General features: G+C 56.9%; 4 protein-coding genes across 4 annotated transcripts; 3 read left to right on the top strand and 1 right to left on the bottom strand.

Moving 5' to 3' along the window:
- Positions 1 to 1,212: 1,212 nt before the first annotated feature.
- Positions 1,213 to 5,357, top strand: ISF_03917 (NADP-specific glutamate dehydrogenase; the record flags this gene model as incomplete). Its single annotated transcript, XM_018847523.1, has 7 exons — positions 1,213 to 1,420; positions 1,489 to 1,764; positions 1,833 to 2,862; positions 3,460 to 3,802; positions 3,880 to 4,003; positions 4,082 to 4,639; positions 4,699 to 5,357. 7 exons carry the CDS (start codon positions 1,213 to 1,215, stop codon positions 5,355 to 5,357), a joined length of 3,198 nt encoding a protein of 1,065 aa, XP_018705103.1.
- Positions 5,358 to 5,769: 412 nt separating this feature from the next.
- ISF_03918 (alpha-methylacyl-CoA racemase) lies at positions 5,770 to 7,058 on the top strand (the record flags this gene model as incomplete). Its single annotated transcript, XM_018847524.1, has 2 exons — positions 5,770 to 5,830; positions 5,887 to 7,058. The coding sequence occupies 2 exons, from the start codon at positions 5,770 to 5,772 to the stop codon at positions 7,056 to 7,058; spliced, it is 1,233 nt and encodes a 410-aa protein (XP_018705104.1).
- A 434-nt stretch (positions 7,059 to 7,492) lies between these two features.
- Positions 7,493 to 9,882, bottom strand: ISF_03919 (vacuolar sorting protein 1; the record flags this gene model as incomplete). Its single annotated transcript, XM_018847525.1, has 6 exons — positions 7,493 to 7,661; positions 7,711 to 7,795; positions 7,844 to 8,108; positions 8,161 to 9,547; positions 9,613 to 9,747; positions 9,830 to 9,882. The coding sequence occupies 6 exons, from the start codon at positions 9,880 to 9,882 to the stop codon at positions 7,493 to 7,495; spliced, it is 2,094 nt and encodes a 697-aa protein (XP_018705105.1).
- A 2,203-nt stretch (positions 9,883 to 12,085) lies between these two features.
- Positions 12,086 to 15,086, top strand: ISF_03920 (WD domain protein; the record flags this gene model as incomplete). The annotated part of the gene is made up of 6 exons (XM_018847526.1): positions 12,086 to 12,180; positions 12,336 to 12,375; positions 12,648 to 13,812; positions 13,868 to 14,271; positions 14,323 to 14,948; positions 15,029 to 15,086. 6 exons carry the CDS (start codon positions 12,086 to 12,088, stop codon positions 15,084 to 15,086), a joined length of 2,388 nt encoding a protein of 795 aa, XP_018705106.1.
- Positions 15,087 to 19,116: the final 4,030 nt, after the last annotated feature.

The following is a 19,116-nucleotide window of genomic DNA, read 5'->3' on the forward strand; positions in this document are numbered from 1 at the left end:
CTAAACTCTGTTTGGCTGGGACCGGGGATCCCTTATCTTTCAGAGACCCCCTTTTTTTTTTCTTTTTGGCTTGTGAAGGAGAAAAGTCGCGAGCGGTGATGTGCGGCTGTCCCCAAGTTGTTTGCGACGACCCGGCGCTGCAGCTGCTTTTCTTTCAGGATCGGCTCGGGCGGCGGCGTCCGAGTCGGCGGGCGGACATTGACGGACATGACGCGCATACCTAGCTATACTGCCCCCCTCCTAAGAACTCTCTCTTCGTCTACTCTCTCTGACTATTTTAATTGTCGAGTATACCGAACCCTTGCTCTACACATGGTAATGGGAGGGGTCTTTGTGGCAGCGCCCAGCCAGTGGCCCGGACGGGATTTGGAATGGGGGTCCATGTGCTGCGCAACGATTTGGTAATCCGTACACAACTCCTGGTTCTCGTTGCTCCTTTTTTTTTTTTTTTTTTTTACTGGGCATGTACAAATGCATGTCTCTCGCTGTGTTTTAATGACGCAGTTTCCGAGATGCGTTGTGGAGCCCCCATGGCGCATTCGTAGATTCATTCGCAAGCGTCGAGGGAGGGCCAAGGTTCAGCGTGCCTTGCGACCATCGGAGGTTTTTTCTGGGGAACGCCTCTTTTATTTTAAACTATTTTTTTCCCCTATAATAATAATAAATAATAGGTCGCATGTCGCCTGAGACCGAACTAAAATAGGGGACGACGCCGAAACTGGACTCCCTGGTCTCTCCACAACCACCACTTTCCTTATCAGTTGCCTCAGATTGGATAGATTCTCGACAACTCTAGGTAACGTCCCATGTTTCCCGTGCACTGGGAGACGAGTTCTCTTCGGATGACGACGGGATGCCAGCGCGTTGTCCCCCCCCCCTCAAGGTGGGCAGACTGGTCAAGGCCATGTCCGACGTCGCCCGTCCATCCTATCCCATCGCGGGCCGACATCTATCGAACAACCAATATCCCACCCGTAGTGTAGAATCATCACCATAAAGAGCTGGGGCGTTGGCCATATCCTTATCATATCAATAAGCGTCTTTCCTACATAGCACAGACGACCAAAGCCGATAGCTGAACTCACACACCCCGCCTCCCCATCCCCAGCACACCTATATAAGCTTTGCCCTCATCCTCGGTCCCTTTCATATCTTATCTCTTTATCTATCTTTTGCTTCCCTCCTTCTCTCATAATAAATCACCAACCCGAAATGTTCGAGGCACCTCTTCCCGTCACCCTCCCTCCCACCACCGACTTCAAGCACGCAGATCCTGTCCGCACCCACGACGCCACGCCCGCCCAGATCGCCCAGAACCAGGCACCCGAAAGCAACGGCGTCAAGAAGCCCGCTCACAGCAGCTCCCTGCCCGCCATGTCCAACATTCCCTCCGAGCCCGAGTTTCAGCAGGCCTACAACGGTATGGATGCCCGCTCTCAACCAGGTCTCATACGTTGTGTTGCGCGGGTTGGCTAACAAGCAAAACAGAGTTGGCCAGCACCCTCGAAAACAGCTCCCTCTTCCAGAAGCACCCCGAGTACAAGACCGCCCTCGAGGTTGTCTCCATCCCCGAGCGCGTCATCCAGTTCCGCGTCGTCTGGGAGGACGACAAGGGCCAGGTCCGCGTCAACCGCGGCTACCGCGTCCAGTTCAACTCGGCCCTCGGCCCGTACAAGGGCGGTCTTCGCTTCCACCCGACCGTCAACCTGTCCATCCTCAAGTTTCTCGGCTTTGAGCAAATCTTTAAGAATGCCCTGACCGGCCGTGAGTTGCCCCCCCCCACCCCCAACCCACCACGTACTCCACGACACAATTATACTGACAATAAACAGTCAACATGGGCGGCGGCAAGGGCGGCGCCGACTTCGACCCCAAGGGCAAGAGCGACGGCGAGATCCGCCGCTTCTGCCAGGCCTTCATGCGCGAGCTCTCCAAGCACATCGGCGCCGACACGGACGTGCCCGCGGGCGACATTGGCGTGTCCGGGCGCGAGGTGGGCTTCATGTTCGGCGCGTACCGCCAGGCGCGCAACAAGTGGGAGGGCGTGCTCACCGGCAAGGGGCTCGACTGGGGCGGCAGCCTGATCCGGCCCGAGGCCACCGGCTACGGCCTCGTCTACTACGTCGACTACATGCTGCAGCACGCCGGTCGCGGCAGCTTCGCCGGCAAGCGCGTGGCCATCTCCGGCTCCGGCAACGTCGCGCAGTACGCGGCGCTCAAGTGCATGGAGCTCGGCGCCACCGTCGTCTCCCTGTCCGACTCCAAGGGCGCAATCATCGCCGAGGAAGGCGGCCTCACCGCCGCGCACGTGGAGGAGATTGCGGCGCTCAAGGTGAAGCGCCAAGCCCTCACGTCCTTCTCGGCGCCCGGGTTCAAGTACCTGGAAGGTGCCCGGCCGTGGGTGCACGTGGGCAAGGTGGACGTGGCGCTGCCGTGCGCGACGCAGAACGAGGTCAGCAAGGAGGAGGCCTCGGCGCTGGTGGCCGCCGGCGTGGTGGCCGTCGCGGAGGGCTCCAACATGGGATGCACGCAGGAGGCCATCGACGTGTTCGAGGCGGAGCGGGCGGAGCGCGGATCGGCGGCCATCTGGTACGCGCCGGGCAAGGCGGCCAACTGCGGCGGCGTGGCCGTGTCCGGGCTGGAGATGGCGCAGAACAGCCAGCGGCTGACGTGGTCGGAGGAGGAGGTGGACGGAAAATTGAAGGGCATCATGAAGGCGGCGTTTGACAACGCGCTGCGCACGGCGGAGGAGTACGTGCCGGCCAAGGAGGGCGAGCTGCCGAGCCTGGTGGCCGGGAGCAACATTGCGGGCTTCGTCAAGGTCGCCCAGGCGATGCACGACCAGGGCGACTGGTGGACGCAGTAGAGGGGAGGTTTTCTTTTTTGCTTGGGAAGGCCATGATGGTTTTTGTTTTTCTGCATTTATTTTGGAGTTTTTGTGCGTTGCAAGACGGGCTGCTGCAAAGGGCATGGTTACAAGTTTTGTGTCACGATTCCCACGACGCCAACACAGCATTTGAGATTGAAACTATAGAAAGGGCGTCGGATTTTGGATTCATCTCTTTACTGTGAGATATTTTTTAGAAACTTGAAGAATATTTTTTTAAAAAAAAGTATAGATTATTACATTGTCGTATGCCAGTGACTCCCCCCAAACCCAAGCCAATTATGAACTGGGGAAGAAGACAAAATAGACTGCAAACTAGACGACGAGACTATGCTCGCATGACACCCTTAAACTCGCACTGCTCGGCGTCCTCGTGCGGCTGAAAACCTGCAAGGCTGAACCTGGGCTGTTAGTGCTTTCAACTGCCGACAGCTGGATGAAGCTGAAGATTAGCGTCGACGAAAGGCTGAGTCGACACAAACCCCGGGATTGATGATTGGCTTTATTGTTCTTTTGCCTAAAAATCCTGCTTATTCCCTGTCCGTAGAGCTTTATTCTGATGGCACCATTAGCTATGGTGACTTTCTCATTGACAACCTCAAGTTCCATCGCGACAGCCTACGTACTATGCGCCTCACTGGTATACTTGCAGCGTCATTCTCGCTTGCTGCTTCCACAGCGGTCGACGACCCCGTGAACCATGAAATCGACGAGTCACAGATATTCCGCGGCTCCTCGGCAGAGCCGCCTGGGGATGTGTTCCTCGTGAAGCGCGACCGCACGCATCAACTCGCCGGCATCTCCCTCCCCGAGCCACCAGGACTCGGCCACTCGCTCGCCGCGCGACAGCAGCAGCAGTGTCCGTACCCCGTCATGTGCTCGCCGCGCTCCTGCTGCCCAGCCGGCTACAAGTGTGTACGTCCCCCCCCCCCCCCCCCCCCCCCGACGTCAGCAACTGCTGCCCGGACACGGCCGTGACGTGCGGCGGCAAGTTCTGTGCCGAGCAGGGCTCCGTCTGCTGCGGCCAGAGCATCTGCCCGGCCGGCACCGAGTGCAACACCAACGGCGGGAGCGTGTCGTGCTGCCGGCCGGGCGAGCTCAAGTGCCTGGGAACCTGTAAGCAGCCCTCCCCCTCCCCCTCCCCCATGAGTCGATGACACGCGCGCGATGCAGGCACACTGACAGGAACAACAGGTTGTCCGGCGGGATCGCAGTGCTCGCCGCAGGCTGGTTACTGCCGCCGTCTCGTGCTGACGCGAAGCACCACAACAACGGAGGTGACCACCACGCGCACCCGCGTCATCGAGTCCACGGAAACATCCACCCGGACCACGGTGGTCAGCTCCCGCGTAACCTCGACGACCAAGACCACCGAGACGGCGTCGTCGTGCTCCTCCAACGGGCGCGCCCGGCGCGGCGACGAGCACGAGCCGGCCCTGCAGCGCCGGCAGAACCTGCGCCCCAACTGCGTCTACGAGTGCGTCAACGGGCGGCGCCTGCCCGTTGTCGAGGTGCCCAACGTCCCCGGGCAGACCGACCAGCTGTTCCTCAGCATGTGCTCCGGGATCCTGGGCACCGCCGGCGGCGGCCGCTCCGGCGGCGGGGACGGCCGCAACTTTGACGTGCTCACGTATCGCGGCGCCGACGGGAAGAGGCAGCGCCGCAGCCAAGCGCGCTGCACCGGCTACTGCGCGCAGCAAAAGGCCGTCTTTGGCGACCCGGCGAGCCTCCAGTGCGACGAGTACCCTCCAGGTAAGCCGGCGCGCACAAACTTCCGATGACGAGATGGGGCTAACGATGGAGGATGGAAGCCATGGCCGGGGAGGGCGGCAAGGGCGCGTTCAGGGTGTGCATCCCCAACGCGCAAAACTCGGGCGCCCAGGGAAGACTGTTCCGCCGGTTCGTGAGCGACTGCGCGCCGGCAAAGGGCCAGCCGTTCGTGGTGCGGATGAAGGGCGGCTGCAACGTGCGCAACGACAAGCGCGAGGTCATCCACGCAGCAGCAGCGGCAACAGCAGCGGCGGCAGCGGCAAGCGCGACCACGTTTAACGCCTCGAGCAGCGTGCTGTACGCGTGGGACGATAGCATGAGGTACATGTACGTGCCGCTGCCGGACCTGCGCGCGGGGCAGCACTACCGCGTGGACGTGCGCTTTCGCGGCGCGGTGCGCGGCGTGCGGGTGACGGACAGCGACGGCGAGGACTACTACGTGAGCGGCGGCGGGGATGCGTCGGACGGGCACGTCGTCGAGTTTGAGGTGCCCGGCGCGGACGGCGAGGAGGGAGAGGACGACGCGGTGCCGGCGGGCTTGTTCCTCGACGTGGACGAGGCGGTCGAGGTGAGCTACGCGGGGGAGGCGACGGCCAACGGCACCCAGACGGGCCAGGAGTCACGGGCCGCCGGGTTTCCAGCCATCTCTGCGGGTTCATGGTGGTTGTGGCTGGCCGTGCTGGGCATCGCTGTCGTGTAAGTCGACGATGGCCCGGAATTGCCTGATCCGGAAATATCCAGCCACTGCAACTGATTGGAAGGCCAGGATTGAACAGGAGGCTTAACGATAGTAAATGATTAATAACGCTATAATTCCATGATTATATGAGAAACTAATATTCGCACCAGCCCGCCAGTATTTAGCAAGAGTAATGCATACTTTCGTCCCTTGTGAGTGACCAATTCCGACCGCCGACAAGTTACCCCACATAACCGACGTCCCTCGGCTACACGGCTGCATGTACGTATATAGACGCCGTTTCAAGTCATCATCTCAACCTCACTGGTTTCAATTCAACTGAATAGAATTGCATCTTGTAAATTATACTCCTTGAATCCTCATCTCATTCAATACACACACACAACACACACGCACACAACACACACACACCATGGTCGGCGCACCTCCCCTCACCGGCATCAAGGTGCTCGAGTTTGCCGGCCTCGCTCCCGGTATGCCTTACCCCCCCCTCCCCAACCCTTCACCTCATCTAACCACCCTCCCGCAGGCCCCTTTGCCGGCATGACCCTCGCCGACGCCGGCGCCTCCGTCCTGCGCGTCAACCGCCACGACGACCCCCCGCAGGACATGCTCGCCCGCCGCAAGGCCTCCGTCGCCGTGGACCTCAAAGACCCGCGCGGCATCGCCCTCCTCAAGCAGCTCATCGCCTCCGCCCCCATCGACGTGCTCATCGACCCCTTCCGCCCGGGCGTCCTCGAGCGCCTCGGCCTCGGGCCCCAGGAGCTCCTCCGTCTGCACCCGCGCCTCGTCTACGCGCGCGTCACCGGCTACCGCCGCGACGGCCGCTACGCCGCCATGGCCGGCCACGACATCAACTACCTCGGCGTCTCCGGCGCGCTCTCCCTCCTCGGCCCGCCCGACCGCCCCCCGCAGCCCCCCGTCAACATCCTCGGCGACTTCGCCGGCGGCGGCGCCACCCTCGTCCAGGGCATCCTCCTCGCCCTGCTCGCCCGCGAGCGCTCCTCCTCCGGACAGGTGGTCGAGGCCAACATGGTCGACGGCAGCTCCTACCTGGCCAGCTTCCCGCGGATGGCCCGCGCCACCCCGCTCGGCGACAAGCCGCGCGGCCGCAACGCGCTCGACGCCGTCGGGTGCCCGTGGTACCGGTGCTACGAGACCGCCGACGCGCGGTTCGTGACCGTCGGCGCGCTGGAGCCCAAGTTCTTCGCCGAGCTGCTGCGCGGGCTCGGCCTCGAGGGCCAGGGCTGGGAGGAGGAGCGCGGCGACGAGGCGCGCTGGCCGGAGCTGCGGGCGCTGTTCGCGGAGCGGTTCCGTGCGAGGACGCGGGAGGCGTGGGAGGCGGTGTTTGACGGGACGGACGCGTGCGTGGCGCCGGTGCTGGACTACGACGAGCTGCGGAGCGACCCGCGGAGGGAGGGGGACCAGCGCCCGGCGGTCACGCTGAGGGAGACGCCGTGGTACGCCGTGCACCGGGGTGAGGGTGGCGAGGGCGCCGGCGCCGGCGCCAAGCTGGTGGACGTGGCGGATCGCGGCCAGGGAGGCGGTGTGGAGGGCGAGGGCTACGACCCGACGCTGCTGGACGTCGGCGAGGGCGGTGATGAGATGCTCGGCACGTGGCTCGGATGGAAGCGCGGCACGCACTATGAGGATGCCAGCGGACGAGGTCTCACGCTGATCAGTGACAAGGCCAAGATTTAGAGAGGAATCAACTTGGTGTGGCTCTATCTAGGCGAGGCAAGCCTTGATCAACATGTACATAATGAAATGCACAACTGCTGCTATAGGTGCATCAAGTGCAACGGTAACACGAAAAGACGCTCGACAAGTATAGACATGTTATCTGCGAAAAGCTCATCTGCCATGTAAATAAGCCTTGATCTATGCGAGCATAATCGCAAAAGCACAAAACTGAATAATAAAAGGAAAAAACAAGTCATTTCATATCTACTCTAACCCCCCGGCCCAACAAGTCATGGTATCGAAAAGGGAAATTCAAGTATTACTTTCTTTTGTATTACCTTTATCCGTCTCAGCAGCGGGCAGACCGCTGCGCCGCGGCATCACCTTGCGCCGCCGCTTGGCGGATGAAGACGCGTGCAACGAGTTTGGCATCTTGTCCGGCGCTCATTCCTTTACTGCACCTGGCTGACAATCTCGCTGGCGCGCGACAGCGACTCCACCATTTGCTGGCACTCCTTTCGTCGGCGAATGGTAAAGTCGCTCTCCTTCAGCAGCTCCTCCAGGGCATCGGTGCGGTACATGTTCTCGAGGAGCTCCTTTTGCATCTCATCCTTGGTAAATCTGGAAATGTCAGTAAGTGGAGTCTAGGAACTTGATTCAAAATGCTTACTGCACAAGGGTAAGCATAATGGCCTTGGGCACCATGTCAATCATGGTGCGCTTGACAATGTTATAGTATGAAGAGATGAGCAGTTCTATAAGAGTTAGCCAGTGTTTAGCAGATAATCATGGCATGTACATACTGATGACCTCGACTTCAATGTTTTCGCGCTCAGACAATGTGCCAGAGGCCTTGAGGGTGGGAGGAGGGGCCTCCATAGCAGCAGCCTTCTTTTTGTTCTTGGCCGCAAAGAAGCTGCCGAAGAAGCCACCGTTGGTGTCGGTATCGGGGATAGGCGGGCTGGTTGTGCGGGCGGGAGTGGCGGCAGCAGGTAGAGGCTTGCCGGTCTTGGGGTCAACCTGAACCGGCTTGCTAGGGTTATGACGCTCGTTGACGACAGCCATAGCCTAGGCAGGTTAGTATAGTGTGACAATTGTCGAGAGTGCCAGTGTGACTTACACGGTGGCCGTTCAGGAAGTCGGGGTGGCCAGTGTTGATGTAGCACGCCTCCATGTTGACAAGGTCACGAACGAGCTTGTTGGTGGGCTCCATGGCCTTCTTGAAAAAGGCAATGACGACACTGTGCATCTTTTCCTTGAGAGAAGGATAGCGGCGATACAGCGTCTTTCCTAGCAGCTGCGAGAGAATACGAACCAGCTCATCGTAGACGAGGGAGATGCACTTCAAGCTGGGATCCTCCAGGCGCTTGATCTGCTGCTTCACAATGAGCTCGAAAGCAGTCGTGCCGACAAACAGGGCCGGAGAAGAGCCAGACGAGTTGTAAAGAATAGTGCGGATATCGACATCCTTGACAACGTCAAAGGGATCAATGGCCTTGACGCCGTTGGAGTAGAGCTCGTGGAAGACAAAGCTGATACGGGCACCACCCGACAGCTCGGTGCTAGATAGCTCGTTATTGTTACCATCGAGAACGGTGCGCCACTCGTTGGTGAATTCGGTAATAATGTTGAGGATAATATTGGCGCTGTTGCCCAGCATGGAAGGGCCCAGGCTGTCGAGCTCGGCCGTGTATTTTTGTAGAGAGCTGGCAATTCTAGCCTTGATGTCAGGCAGAGTCTGTTTGATGTGCATCATGAGAATGAGGTTGAGTTTGCGGGCGAGGTAGGGAGTACCGCAGTAGGAGCTCTTGTTGCGGTACGCCTTGTGGTTTTCGAAAAAGTTCTTTTCGGCCTCGAGAGCGGCGTTGATGGCCTTTTTGTTGTCGATATCGCGCTGGCCACGGTTGACAACGGGGACGTAGCCAAGACGCAAGGGAATGACTCGGTTGGAAAGGATGTCAATGACATCGGTACCCTCGTCCATGAGATCGACCTTTGTGAGGACACCGATGGTACGCTGACCTTCGGGGTCGACTTCGCGGGCGAGCTTGAGACCGTCCGAGTTGGCCAAGTCGATGTTGGCAGAGGTTACAGCGAGAATGATGGCGTTGGATTTGCCAATGTACTTGAGGACCATTTCGCGAATCTGTCTCTCGATATCCCTGGGCTGGTCACCGACGGGGACCTTGGTGAGACCGGGCAAATCGACGAGGGTCAGGGTCAGGACGTTGGGCGAGTAGATACGGAGGTTGATGGGAGCGGCAGAGATGCCGGCATTCTTGCCGACCTTGGCCTCGGTTTCACTGGCAATCTCATCGCGGATCTTGGAGAAGTCGTAGAACTTTTGGCCGGGAACGTGAAGGAACTCGCCCCATTCATCGGGGTTGGCAGCCTTGTCGTTGCCGCCGTCGAAGTCACCTTCCTTGACGCCGTTGGACTGAGCGGGTCGGTTGATAAGCTGGAGAACGAGAGGTCGACGGGTAACAATGCCGGAACCACGAGGGAGGCTGTAGCTACTTGTCAGTAACACTGCAAATTGACGACGTAGCAAGGACCGAAGAGCCAGACTTACAAGTCACGACCGACAATGTTTTCCAATACGGAAGACTTTCCGCTGGACTGACTACCGACGACGGCAATCTGAGGAAGATCAATGGGGTTGTTGACGCCGACAGTGGCAAAGACGTCCTGTAGCTTGTTGACGAGACTGAAACGGGCGTCCTCATGTTAGCGATATGTCGACCAGGGGGTGCAGGGAGGAAGGAAGGCAGCGCAAAGCGAAGACGCACGTAATGAGGGCGGGGTCGGAAATACCGCCCGGCGTAGAGAGGTTGCCGCTCATGATGGGCGAAGTTTTGGAGGAGCGTGCGTATCGGCGGACCAGCTGTCGTCTGGGAAGCGGATTCGTGGGCGCGAGTTGTTGCAGCTGGCGATGGGACCCGGAGCGGTGTCGTTTTGTTTAGAAGGGGGAGGTGGGGTGTAGGCTGCCGCCGTTCGGGATTGTAGGCCGGCAGACGTTGCAGATAACGGCTCGACGGAGGAGGCGAGGGCGCGGATGCGGCGAATACGGTGGTATTTGGAGCCGGTGAACGAGGTGGTGAGCAGGAGACGAGCTGGCAGCAGAAGAAGATGGTGAAAGGGAGGGCCAGCGGCAAGAAATGGGTGACGCTGCGCAACACGACAGCAAGTTGCCCCGTCCCACCAAAACGTGCCCAACCAGGCCTTAGCGGTTGTTGTGTGGCTGACGACTGCTGCCGAGGGCTAAAACGGGACCTAAAACTGCGGCGGCGGCAGGTGTTTCTAGCAGTAGTCCAGCACTGAGCGTTGCGAGTGACTCAGCCACTGTGGCTGAACTCAGGCAACAATGAAAGATAGCGCATGGCATTGGGCAGGAAGGGGAGGTAACAGGTACATCGGCTGCCTATGCCGCCTCGGCATTATTAGGCCGGCCACTTCCACAAACTTGGGTTCCGGGTACCTGCTAGTGTCGCGTGGCAAAGTCAACTGGTCATGAACAAATTCTATCTAACAGGAGAAGAGGAACTTGATCATTTATAAACGTCAAAGTCGAAACAATGATGTGTACTCGTTTGGAGCTCCCAGTTTCTTTTGACACTACTCTACTACCCGTCGTGGGCAACGTCATCTGATGCTGCGGCACTTCACTCTTATTAGCTCCAGGCATAGTTCAGCATGTTGCTACATCCCAGCCACCCAGTAGGCATCCAAATAATACTGCCGTTTCTTTTTTATTTAGGCAACCGTGGTTCTCCAACAGTGAGTATTTATTAAGCAAGGAAAGCACTGAGTGATCAACAGCTGCTCTCGGAATAGCTAGCTGGCATGTATGTTTCTATCGTGCACAGCCTAGGCCGTCTAGTAGATTGGAAAATTAGATGTGAAATTGAGCATGTAAAGCATTTCCATAGTCGAGGTAATTCCGACATGATTCTCACGGGGACAGCATCAATGTCGCTGAAAGTGAGACTGAAATCGTCAAAACCAAGACATAGCTGCCCGAGCCTCCGTTCCCTTCCAAGACACACAATCTTAGACTGTCAAGGAAGTTACGTGGCATGCCACAAGGACGAGGATTGCAGGGACAAGGTTTTCGGCTCGGACCTGGACTGCGCCAGACCGAATAATGTCATCCCTCAGAAGACCGGATTATGCCCTTTGTGCGGATGCGGAGGGTGCTAATGAAGCTGTGGTCCGCGGTTGCTTGGAGAGGGTAGTCAACGGCGTGTACTATGTAGGTAGGCAGGAGAATTAGCAGCCAGGCAGTCCATTATCGGGTGCATTTAGATCTTGAGATGCTCCTGAAATATTATCTCTGGAAGTGGTCTAAGTAGCAAAGCAGTCGAAGGATTCATCTGATATCGATGCGGGTTTTTATCATTGTTAGAGTAGGATGTAGACAGGGCATGTTTATGTGCTGTGCATTCGGAGGTACGTCATTGCGAGATAAGGCAGGCGCGGTTGGATGCCAGAATGCACTGTGGCTGACAGGTTCAGGTAAAGGAGTCGGGAAGCGGTGGCTTGTGAGGATATTACCCAACCCGGTTTGCCTGTTCTCTATCGTCATCTGATGTTCAAGCACGTTATTCACCACCAAGCAAAGTAAGCAAGGGAGAAGAGGAACCTCTCTGGGCGCAGACGGTGAGAGACACTGAGTCACCTGATGGCCAGTGTTGCCACCAATTGGGTGCCCTGAGCCGCTGAAGGCTTCTATACAAGAGAGCTGCATTGTACAAGGTATTTAGCGAATGCCTCAAGCTTTGGATATACCGCGGTTACTGCTGGGAAGATGCCTTTTTTGGTAAAAATATACACGCTTTTTCGGATGGTTAGAGGTGTCGGTCAGTATATAGCCCGTGTGCTTTGCGTTCAGAAACATCACTTCTTTTGACCGTGTTGCTAGTGTCAGTTTGCTGCGTAGCACCCTCCATGCCCAACTGGGTTAGGCGTTAGGCCCTGTCAGAGAGCGCTATAATTTTCGCCAACAGGGCACTTCCCAGCACAGCTGTAGCAGTAAGCTCCCTGAAATGCACCGCCACAGTGCTAAAAGCTACCCAAAGTTGACAAGTGCAGCCTCCACACCTGCTCTGGCAAGGTTTCGGCATTCTGTACCAAGTGGCTCGTGAGTGTGGTGAGGTGATGTGGTTATGGAAGGCCTGATTACATTTTCTACCTTACCCATAGTAACGACCTAATAAGCAGCAGCCTTGGTGTCGACCTCGACTCTTGATACTACAAGCTTTTGAACCCCCAACATCATACTGACCCAAATCCAAGGCGCCGTGCTTTCTCCTTCGCCACAAGCCATTCACCACCCGTGCGTGGGCTTTTGTAGCACGCCGGTCTGAGCTACTGTCAGCTGTCTCTCGTTCAACCTCGAGTCCACCAGTTCGGCTTGCCTTGCCTTGCCGCTTCTACTGTACGCCGCACATCGCAGGCCTCACGCCGTCAAACGACCACCCACCATCTCGCATGTGCCTATCCGCTCGCTTTCCACCCTTGGGTACGATTAGGTCATCGCAACCGCGCGCCCGTCGACACCCACCCTCCCCCAATCCTTTGCTCCCACAAGACGTCCTCGAGCCATAGGCCCCCCGTCGGCCGGCTCCTGAAGAAATTCCGCCTCTTCAACCTGCGGCCACCCGCCGCGGCGAGGTCGATCTGGATCGACTCTCATCCGATTCGAGTAACCGCCCCGCCGACGCCGACGACGACGCCTCGACGAACGTCACGACCACGACACCGACACCGACACTCACGTCGGCAACAGCTACGCAACAAACACCCGCTTCTGCATCAGCTACTTCTCCGGCCGCTGGCCCGCGCTCCCATCCGCGACCTGTTGCATCAGACGGCCCCGGCGCCAATACAAATATAGAGTCTTACTTGGCCCGTTCCCGTCTGCCGCCGCCACCGCCGCCTCCACCGATACTGCCCTTCCAGATACTCGGACGACGCCAACGCTCCGCCAGCCCCAGCCCCGACGCCCACGGCGCGCCACTCGCCTCGGCTGCTGCGTCCTCGGGTGCAGACTTCCAAGAACCACAGCCCAAACGAAGAAGGCGCACCCCAGCAGACATGGTTGCTGCTGACAACAACGGCACGGCCTCCAATGGAGCTGTGCCCCAGCCTACTGCCAATGGGACATCATCGCGGGCGGCAAACGGAAACACGGCGAATGGTGATGCCAAACCTTCGATAGCCATGAATGGCTCATCAGCAAAGGGGAAGCGGGTGGGGGCCGGCCCTGACCCCGAAACCTACCTCGGCCACAACAGAGAAGAGGTCACCCGTATCCTCATTCAGGCTTTGACCGACATGGGCTACCAAACAGCCGCCGAGAGCGTCAGCCACGATAGCGGCTTCAACCTGGAGAACCCGACCGTAGCTGCCTTTCGATCATCTGTTCTGCAGGGCGCTTGGGACGAGACGGAAGACTTGCTCAACGGTGCTACCACGCTAGACGAACAGGGAGAGCTAGGGAACGGCCTTGTCCTCGCAGCTGGGTCGGATCGAAGCACCATGCGGTTCTGGGTTCGTCAACAAAAGTATCTCGAGCTGCTGGAGCTGCGAGACACCTCCCGTGCCCTAATGGCTCTACGAAACGACCTGACGCCGCTCTCTCAAGATACAGAAAAGCTTCGCTTATTATCAAGTCTGCTCATGTGTCGCTCAACAGATGACCTCATGTCCAAAGCAAACTGGGACGGTGCGCAGGGCCGGTCACGCCATAGATTGTTATCAGAACTATCCAGTGCGTATACCTTGCCGAGCCCGTTCGGTACATCGCCAGTACTAACACGACACAGAATGTATATCACCCTCCGTCATGCTCCCCGAAAACCGTCTTGCCGTTTTATTAGATCATGTGAAGAAGAGCCAGATAGATACCTGCCTTTACCACACCGCCGCTTCCTCTCCATCCTTATACTCTGACCACTCCTGCGAGCGCCGGAACTTTCCCACCGAAGTCGCCCTCGAACTCACCAACCTCGAGGGCGAGGCCTGGCAAGTTCAGTTCTCACACGACGGCTCCAGACTCGCTGCTTGCGGCAGTAGCACTGTCGTCACTATTTGGGAGACAACTCGTTTCTCAGTTATCTGCTCTCTTCGTGATCACGACAGCGGGGTCGGCAACATCTCATGGAGTCCCGATGACACAATGCTCGTGACTTGCTCACAAGACCGTTTTGCTCGTCTTTGGGATGCTAGAGTAGGTGCCACATTTCTCTCACCTTACTCACGATGGCTAACAGAATTCCAGTCCGGTGCATTAATAAAGGCACTACCTAGCTTCGACCAACCCGTCAGCGGATGCCTATGGGCTGCCGACAGCAGGTCTTTCGTACTGGGTGGGCTCTCGCGCTCACATGGGCTGTGTACGTTTTTGGTGCATGGCGACGAGATTCAGGAGTGGGATAGGGAGCATCGAGTGCAGGACCTGGCTCTCTCGCCCGATGGCCGCTGGCTCGTAGCTCTGGACGACCAAAACACGTTCCACGTCTACAATGCTAAGACACGCGAGTTTATCTACAGCCACGAGCTCAAGGCGCGGCCAACATCCGTCAGCATCAGTGAGGACTCAAAGCACATGCTCCTCAACAAGCATGACGGCGAGGCACAACTCATCGAGATTGAGACAAGGGTGCACAAGCAAAAGTTCCTAGGCCACACGGGCGGTCAGTTCCTCATACGCAGCTCGTTTGGAGGTGCCAACGAGGGATTTGTTGTCAGTGGCAGTGAGGATGGCAACATACTCATCTGGCACAAGAACACGGGCGCGGCCGTCGAGCGCCTCCCGGGCCACAAGCCGCGCTGCAACGCCGTGGCCTGGAACCCGGCAGACCCGTGCATGCTGGCCTCTGCCGGTGACGATAGCAAAGTCAAAATGTGAGTTGGCAATGGCGTTTCTTTTTCTTTTTCTTGCGTTTCTATCAGCATGAGATGATGCTAATCTATCGGTTCTACAGCTGGAGCAACAAAACCCGAGCCGCGGAGCTCCGAGCCTTGCACGGTAACGTCTCCTAGGTCGGACGAATGCGATGGATCATCCTCCAAATACCAACCGAATGAATTGATTGAGCACCCTGTTGTCTATTGTCGTTGTTTCTTTTCTCACGGGGTTATTTCTTGGATTATGTACTTGTTCTCGCCACTCATTCATGGGGAAACAGCGAAGGGGTGGGCAGAGTCAGAGAGGAGACAGGGAGGGCTCAGTGCTTGCTTTTTTGTGCGTATTTGATGTTGTACTCGGAAACAAGAGAGGCGGGTAACATTTTGTTGACGTTGCTGTCAGGTTTTGGCTTGTGCGGCAAAGGAGACGAAGCAATATACGCATCATATGGTTGAGGAGGGAGAGAGTCAAGCGCAAGTGCGGAGTTTAAACCATCTTTGTGTGTATAAACCACTTGTCTGCCCTTTTTGCTTTCTCCTGCTTCCGCTTCTTGACGATGTTGCTTCCCCCGTTCCTTACTATTGCTGCTCCCCTTTTGCCGCTTCTGCTCTTCTGACTCATACAACGAGGTATTCTTGCGTCCTCGTTTGTTTATTGGGAATAACGTGCCAGCCTTCTAGTCACCCAGGTAGTAAGTAGTAGGTAGTCAGTAGTAGCAGCAGTAGTCTCTCCTTTTAGAGAACAACACCCCCAGCTCAACCTTTTAGGATAGATGATTAATGCATTGCTTCGTGCTATACGTCTCATGAGCATGTGTTGATAAACATCACGAGCGAATGTATCCACATTGTACAGGAGAATCAGATTGGGCTACAATCAATATGTAATGCTCAGCTAACTTTCGTCCAAAGTCATTCGTCAGAGACAGGAGAGGGGAGTTCTCTGGTTTCTTCTGCTCTTCCTCCCCCTATCTTTCCCTCCTTCTTTCCGGGGGCCGATTGGCTGACTCGTGTACACAACTCCAATGTACATAAGAGGTCTTACCCAAAAGGTACACCAGACGGGCAGAGAGCTCCCCCCCCCCCCCCAAAACAGATCCACGGCTCCTGGCCCCCGGCGCGGATACCCCTTCTCTTTTCGGCCTCGGTGTGCGTGCCGGATGGTCAAGCCGCCCGCCCCTCGACGGGCGCGACCCCAGCCCTACCTATCTATTCCATGGAACACGGAAGAATTCTGAGGGGAAGGAAAACCGCCAAACGCAACGGTGCGAGACAGACTTCACCGAGCGGACGACTTGCCCTCGTTGGGCCAAGTGTACATCCATGATGCTGACTGGCGCATGCGACACCTTGCCAGTTCTGTCGTTTTCTGCGATGTCTTCGTGCGAATCCCTGCACAAGTATTTCGCAAATACGCGACCACCTACAGCATAACTTGCTACGGATACTTTTTCGTAGTAAGGGATTGGAAGAAGGGAGTTACGGCCATAGTTTGTTCCATGCCCCTGTCTTCTGAAAGCCCGTTTTACTTCCCGGCCGACCGGTTTGACAAGGATCATTCTGCGATTTAGGGGTTCAGCGTAGACTTTAAAAAAAAAGCACCGATAATATCCCCGCGATCCGAAAAGAACAGGGGTAGACTGGGAAAAAAAGAAGCGTCGACAAGGTGACTGGTGACACAGGAGTTGCGGTGTAACATGCTGCATCGAGACATGTGGCCGAGACATTCGGTCAAGGCTTCAATGTGAGGCGAATAAGGAACGTCTCGGCATTCGAGTCCAGGTGGTGTAATGTTCTTCGTTTGCCGATAACCGCGTCAAAGCTCGGCCCCGGCGTCCCCTGGTCTGGTAAGTTGGCGTTCGCTGTGTCTGGATGCTTTTTTGGCTTGTATTTCACCGACAGCCGGGCCGGCTTGTCTTGGCACGTATTGGGCCATGGCAAACGAGCAAGGTGTACAGGATCGATCTGCTACATGAGAACGTTGATACGATTCTGGTTGTTGAGTCGTTGGCGGCGCCTCGTGGCCCATATCGCGACTGCATATAGCCTGGCACCGGCAGCTTGCCTTTACCACTTCTTGATGAAGCGGGCATTGCTGATGAGCAGGCATGCGCCAGTATCGTCTCTCCAGAATCCATGAGCAACATGTTAGGTAAGAGAATGAATATGGAAACATTCTTCTTTCAGCTGGCCCAATAGCAAGCATCATGTGAATCGCACACCGTATTACGTAGCAAGCCCTCATAATCGCAGCCTCACCCATGTTCGCTCAAAGTCAGTGCGTAGCTCGTATTTTGATGAGAGATCGGATGTATGGCAAATTCGGGTTTGCACAATTGGATCTTGGTTTGACCTTCCAGGACGCTCAAGCGTCGTCAGTTGTCACTCGGCTGGCCAGGTAATCTCGCGCCATGCTTAATTGAGCGGCGGTGCCTGCATAATCCGTACTTGGCGGTAGCGGCCTCGCCAAGACAGACAGCAAGAAAGTACATTCGAGGTTTCTAGTGATCAGTGTGAGGGAGCCTGATTCAGCCATCGTCCCATGAAACTTGTTATGCATTGTGACAAGTGAGAACAGGGGTGTTGCGTCCGGATTGGCCGGGCTGACCCCTTCGGTTGTGCAGGCGCTCGCTAGTCTGGTTTCTAGAACACCAGCACAGGAGGCGGCTGCTTCGATAGCGAAGGTATCGAGACAAACCGGCGTGCTTTGGAGGCTTTCCGGAGACAATACTAGTGGTTAAATAGTATGCTCGACGACGGCGTACACCTTTGAAGCATGTGGGTGTTGATTACACCCGTGACGCAGGTAGTATGTAGAGGAAGGAGGACTGTCATGAACGAGCACGAGCGGCCTTCGCCCCGTGCTGGCGGGATGCAATACCAGGTGAGGTAAGGAACCGACGACCGACGGCAGAGACTGATTGGTGTTGATTGCTTTGAAAGGTTTCGGTTAGCCCTGACGGACCGACAGTTGAGCTGGGCAGATAGGTTGGTGCTGTGACTCTAGAAAGTCAGCAAAACATGGTGGGCGCGAGCGAATTCCTAATGTAACCTGGGCCTGATCGTCGTCGTATGGGCAGTGCAGCTGGGGATGGATGTGTTAGGCCAAGGAGATGGGCTGGGCGATTTTATTAGTGGATTTTATTAGTGGACGCCACCTCAGCAAGTCCATGACTGGATGTGCAAGCACGGTCGTGTTTTCTTTTTTATCACCTTCTAGCATGACTTTGAGTGCTTATTGATTTGCAGAGGGACCCTATCCGGCGTTAGGGTAGCACAAAATACCTGGTGTTCTGTCGGGAGTCATAAGCCGCCAGGGCGGCAGTTCAGTAAGAGGACTTGCGGGACAAGGGGACGCGGACGGTTCAGTGGTACCAAGATGTGATGGCCAAATTGTCCGTTGGTTGCGAGGATCGTATTTACCGACTCGGAGCTTTTCTTCCAAATACAAAACGCAATGTTGAAACGGATGAGGCATCATCTCAAGAGAGTTATGGATCCAAGAGTGGCAAGGGTGTAGAAGGCGTGGGATTAGGGCGGGTTTCCTCTGGGGATACTGGTAATTGGACTGGAGGAGCCAGACGAGAGGAGAGAGTTGGATCAACAACGGGCGTCGTTGTGGCGTCTGATATGCGGCAGCCGCTGGCAATCTGACTGACTGGTGGTTGTTTGATTTCTGGGTCGGAGGGTGCCTGAGGGTGGCCGCCAGAGGTGGTCTATTACCCCGCCGTGGTGTTTAATAATCGACAAGAAACCCAGGAGCCTGAATCTAGGCAAGTGATAGGTCAGACATGAGGAGGGGGATTGAGTTGCGCCTGGTTGGATGGTTTTGGAGACAAGGACATGGCGGTGCGGGAGGGCAATGGGTTTCCACCAGGTCCGAGATCTCCACATGGCAGTTGCTGAGAAGGGGGCGGCGACAAAGGTTGTATTCGGGCTCGGCGGGCCGTACTGATAGTCCGTCCGAAGAGAGGAAACGCAGAGGGGTTTCTGCAGATGAGTTGTCTTGTTCTCAGCTCGGCGCTTGTCGTGGGCCGTGGTATGTGGCAGGGCCGCATGGGTGGTATGCTTGGTTCCTGGGGCCTGGAGCCCGGGGACGGCGCCCCTGGTGGTGCCTGGCTTTCCCCTGTCGTTGGATGGTTGTTGTTACAGCTCCATAAGCTAG

This window comes from Cordyceps fumosorosea (assembly GCF_001636725.1).
Source record: "Cordyceps fumosorosea ARSEF 2679 chromosome Unknown scaffold_8, whole genome shotgun sequence".
NCBI classification, from domain to species: Eukaryota; Fungi; Ascomycota; class Sordariomycetes; order Hypocreales; family Cordycipitaceae; genus Cordyceps; species Cordyceps fumosorosea.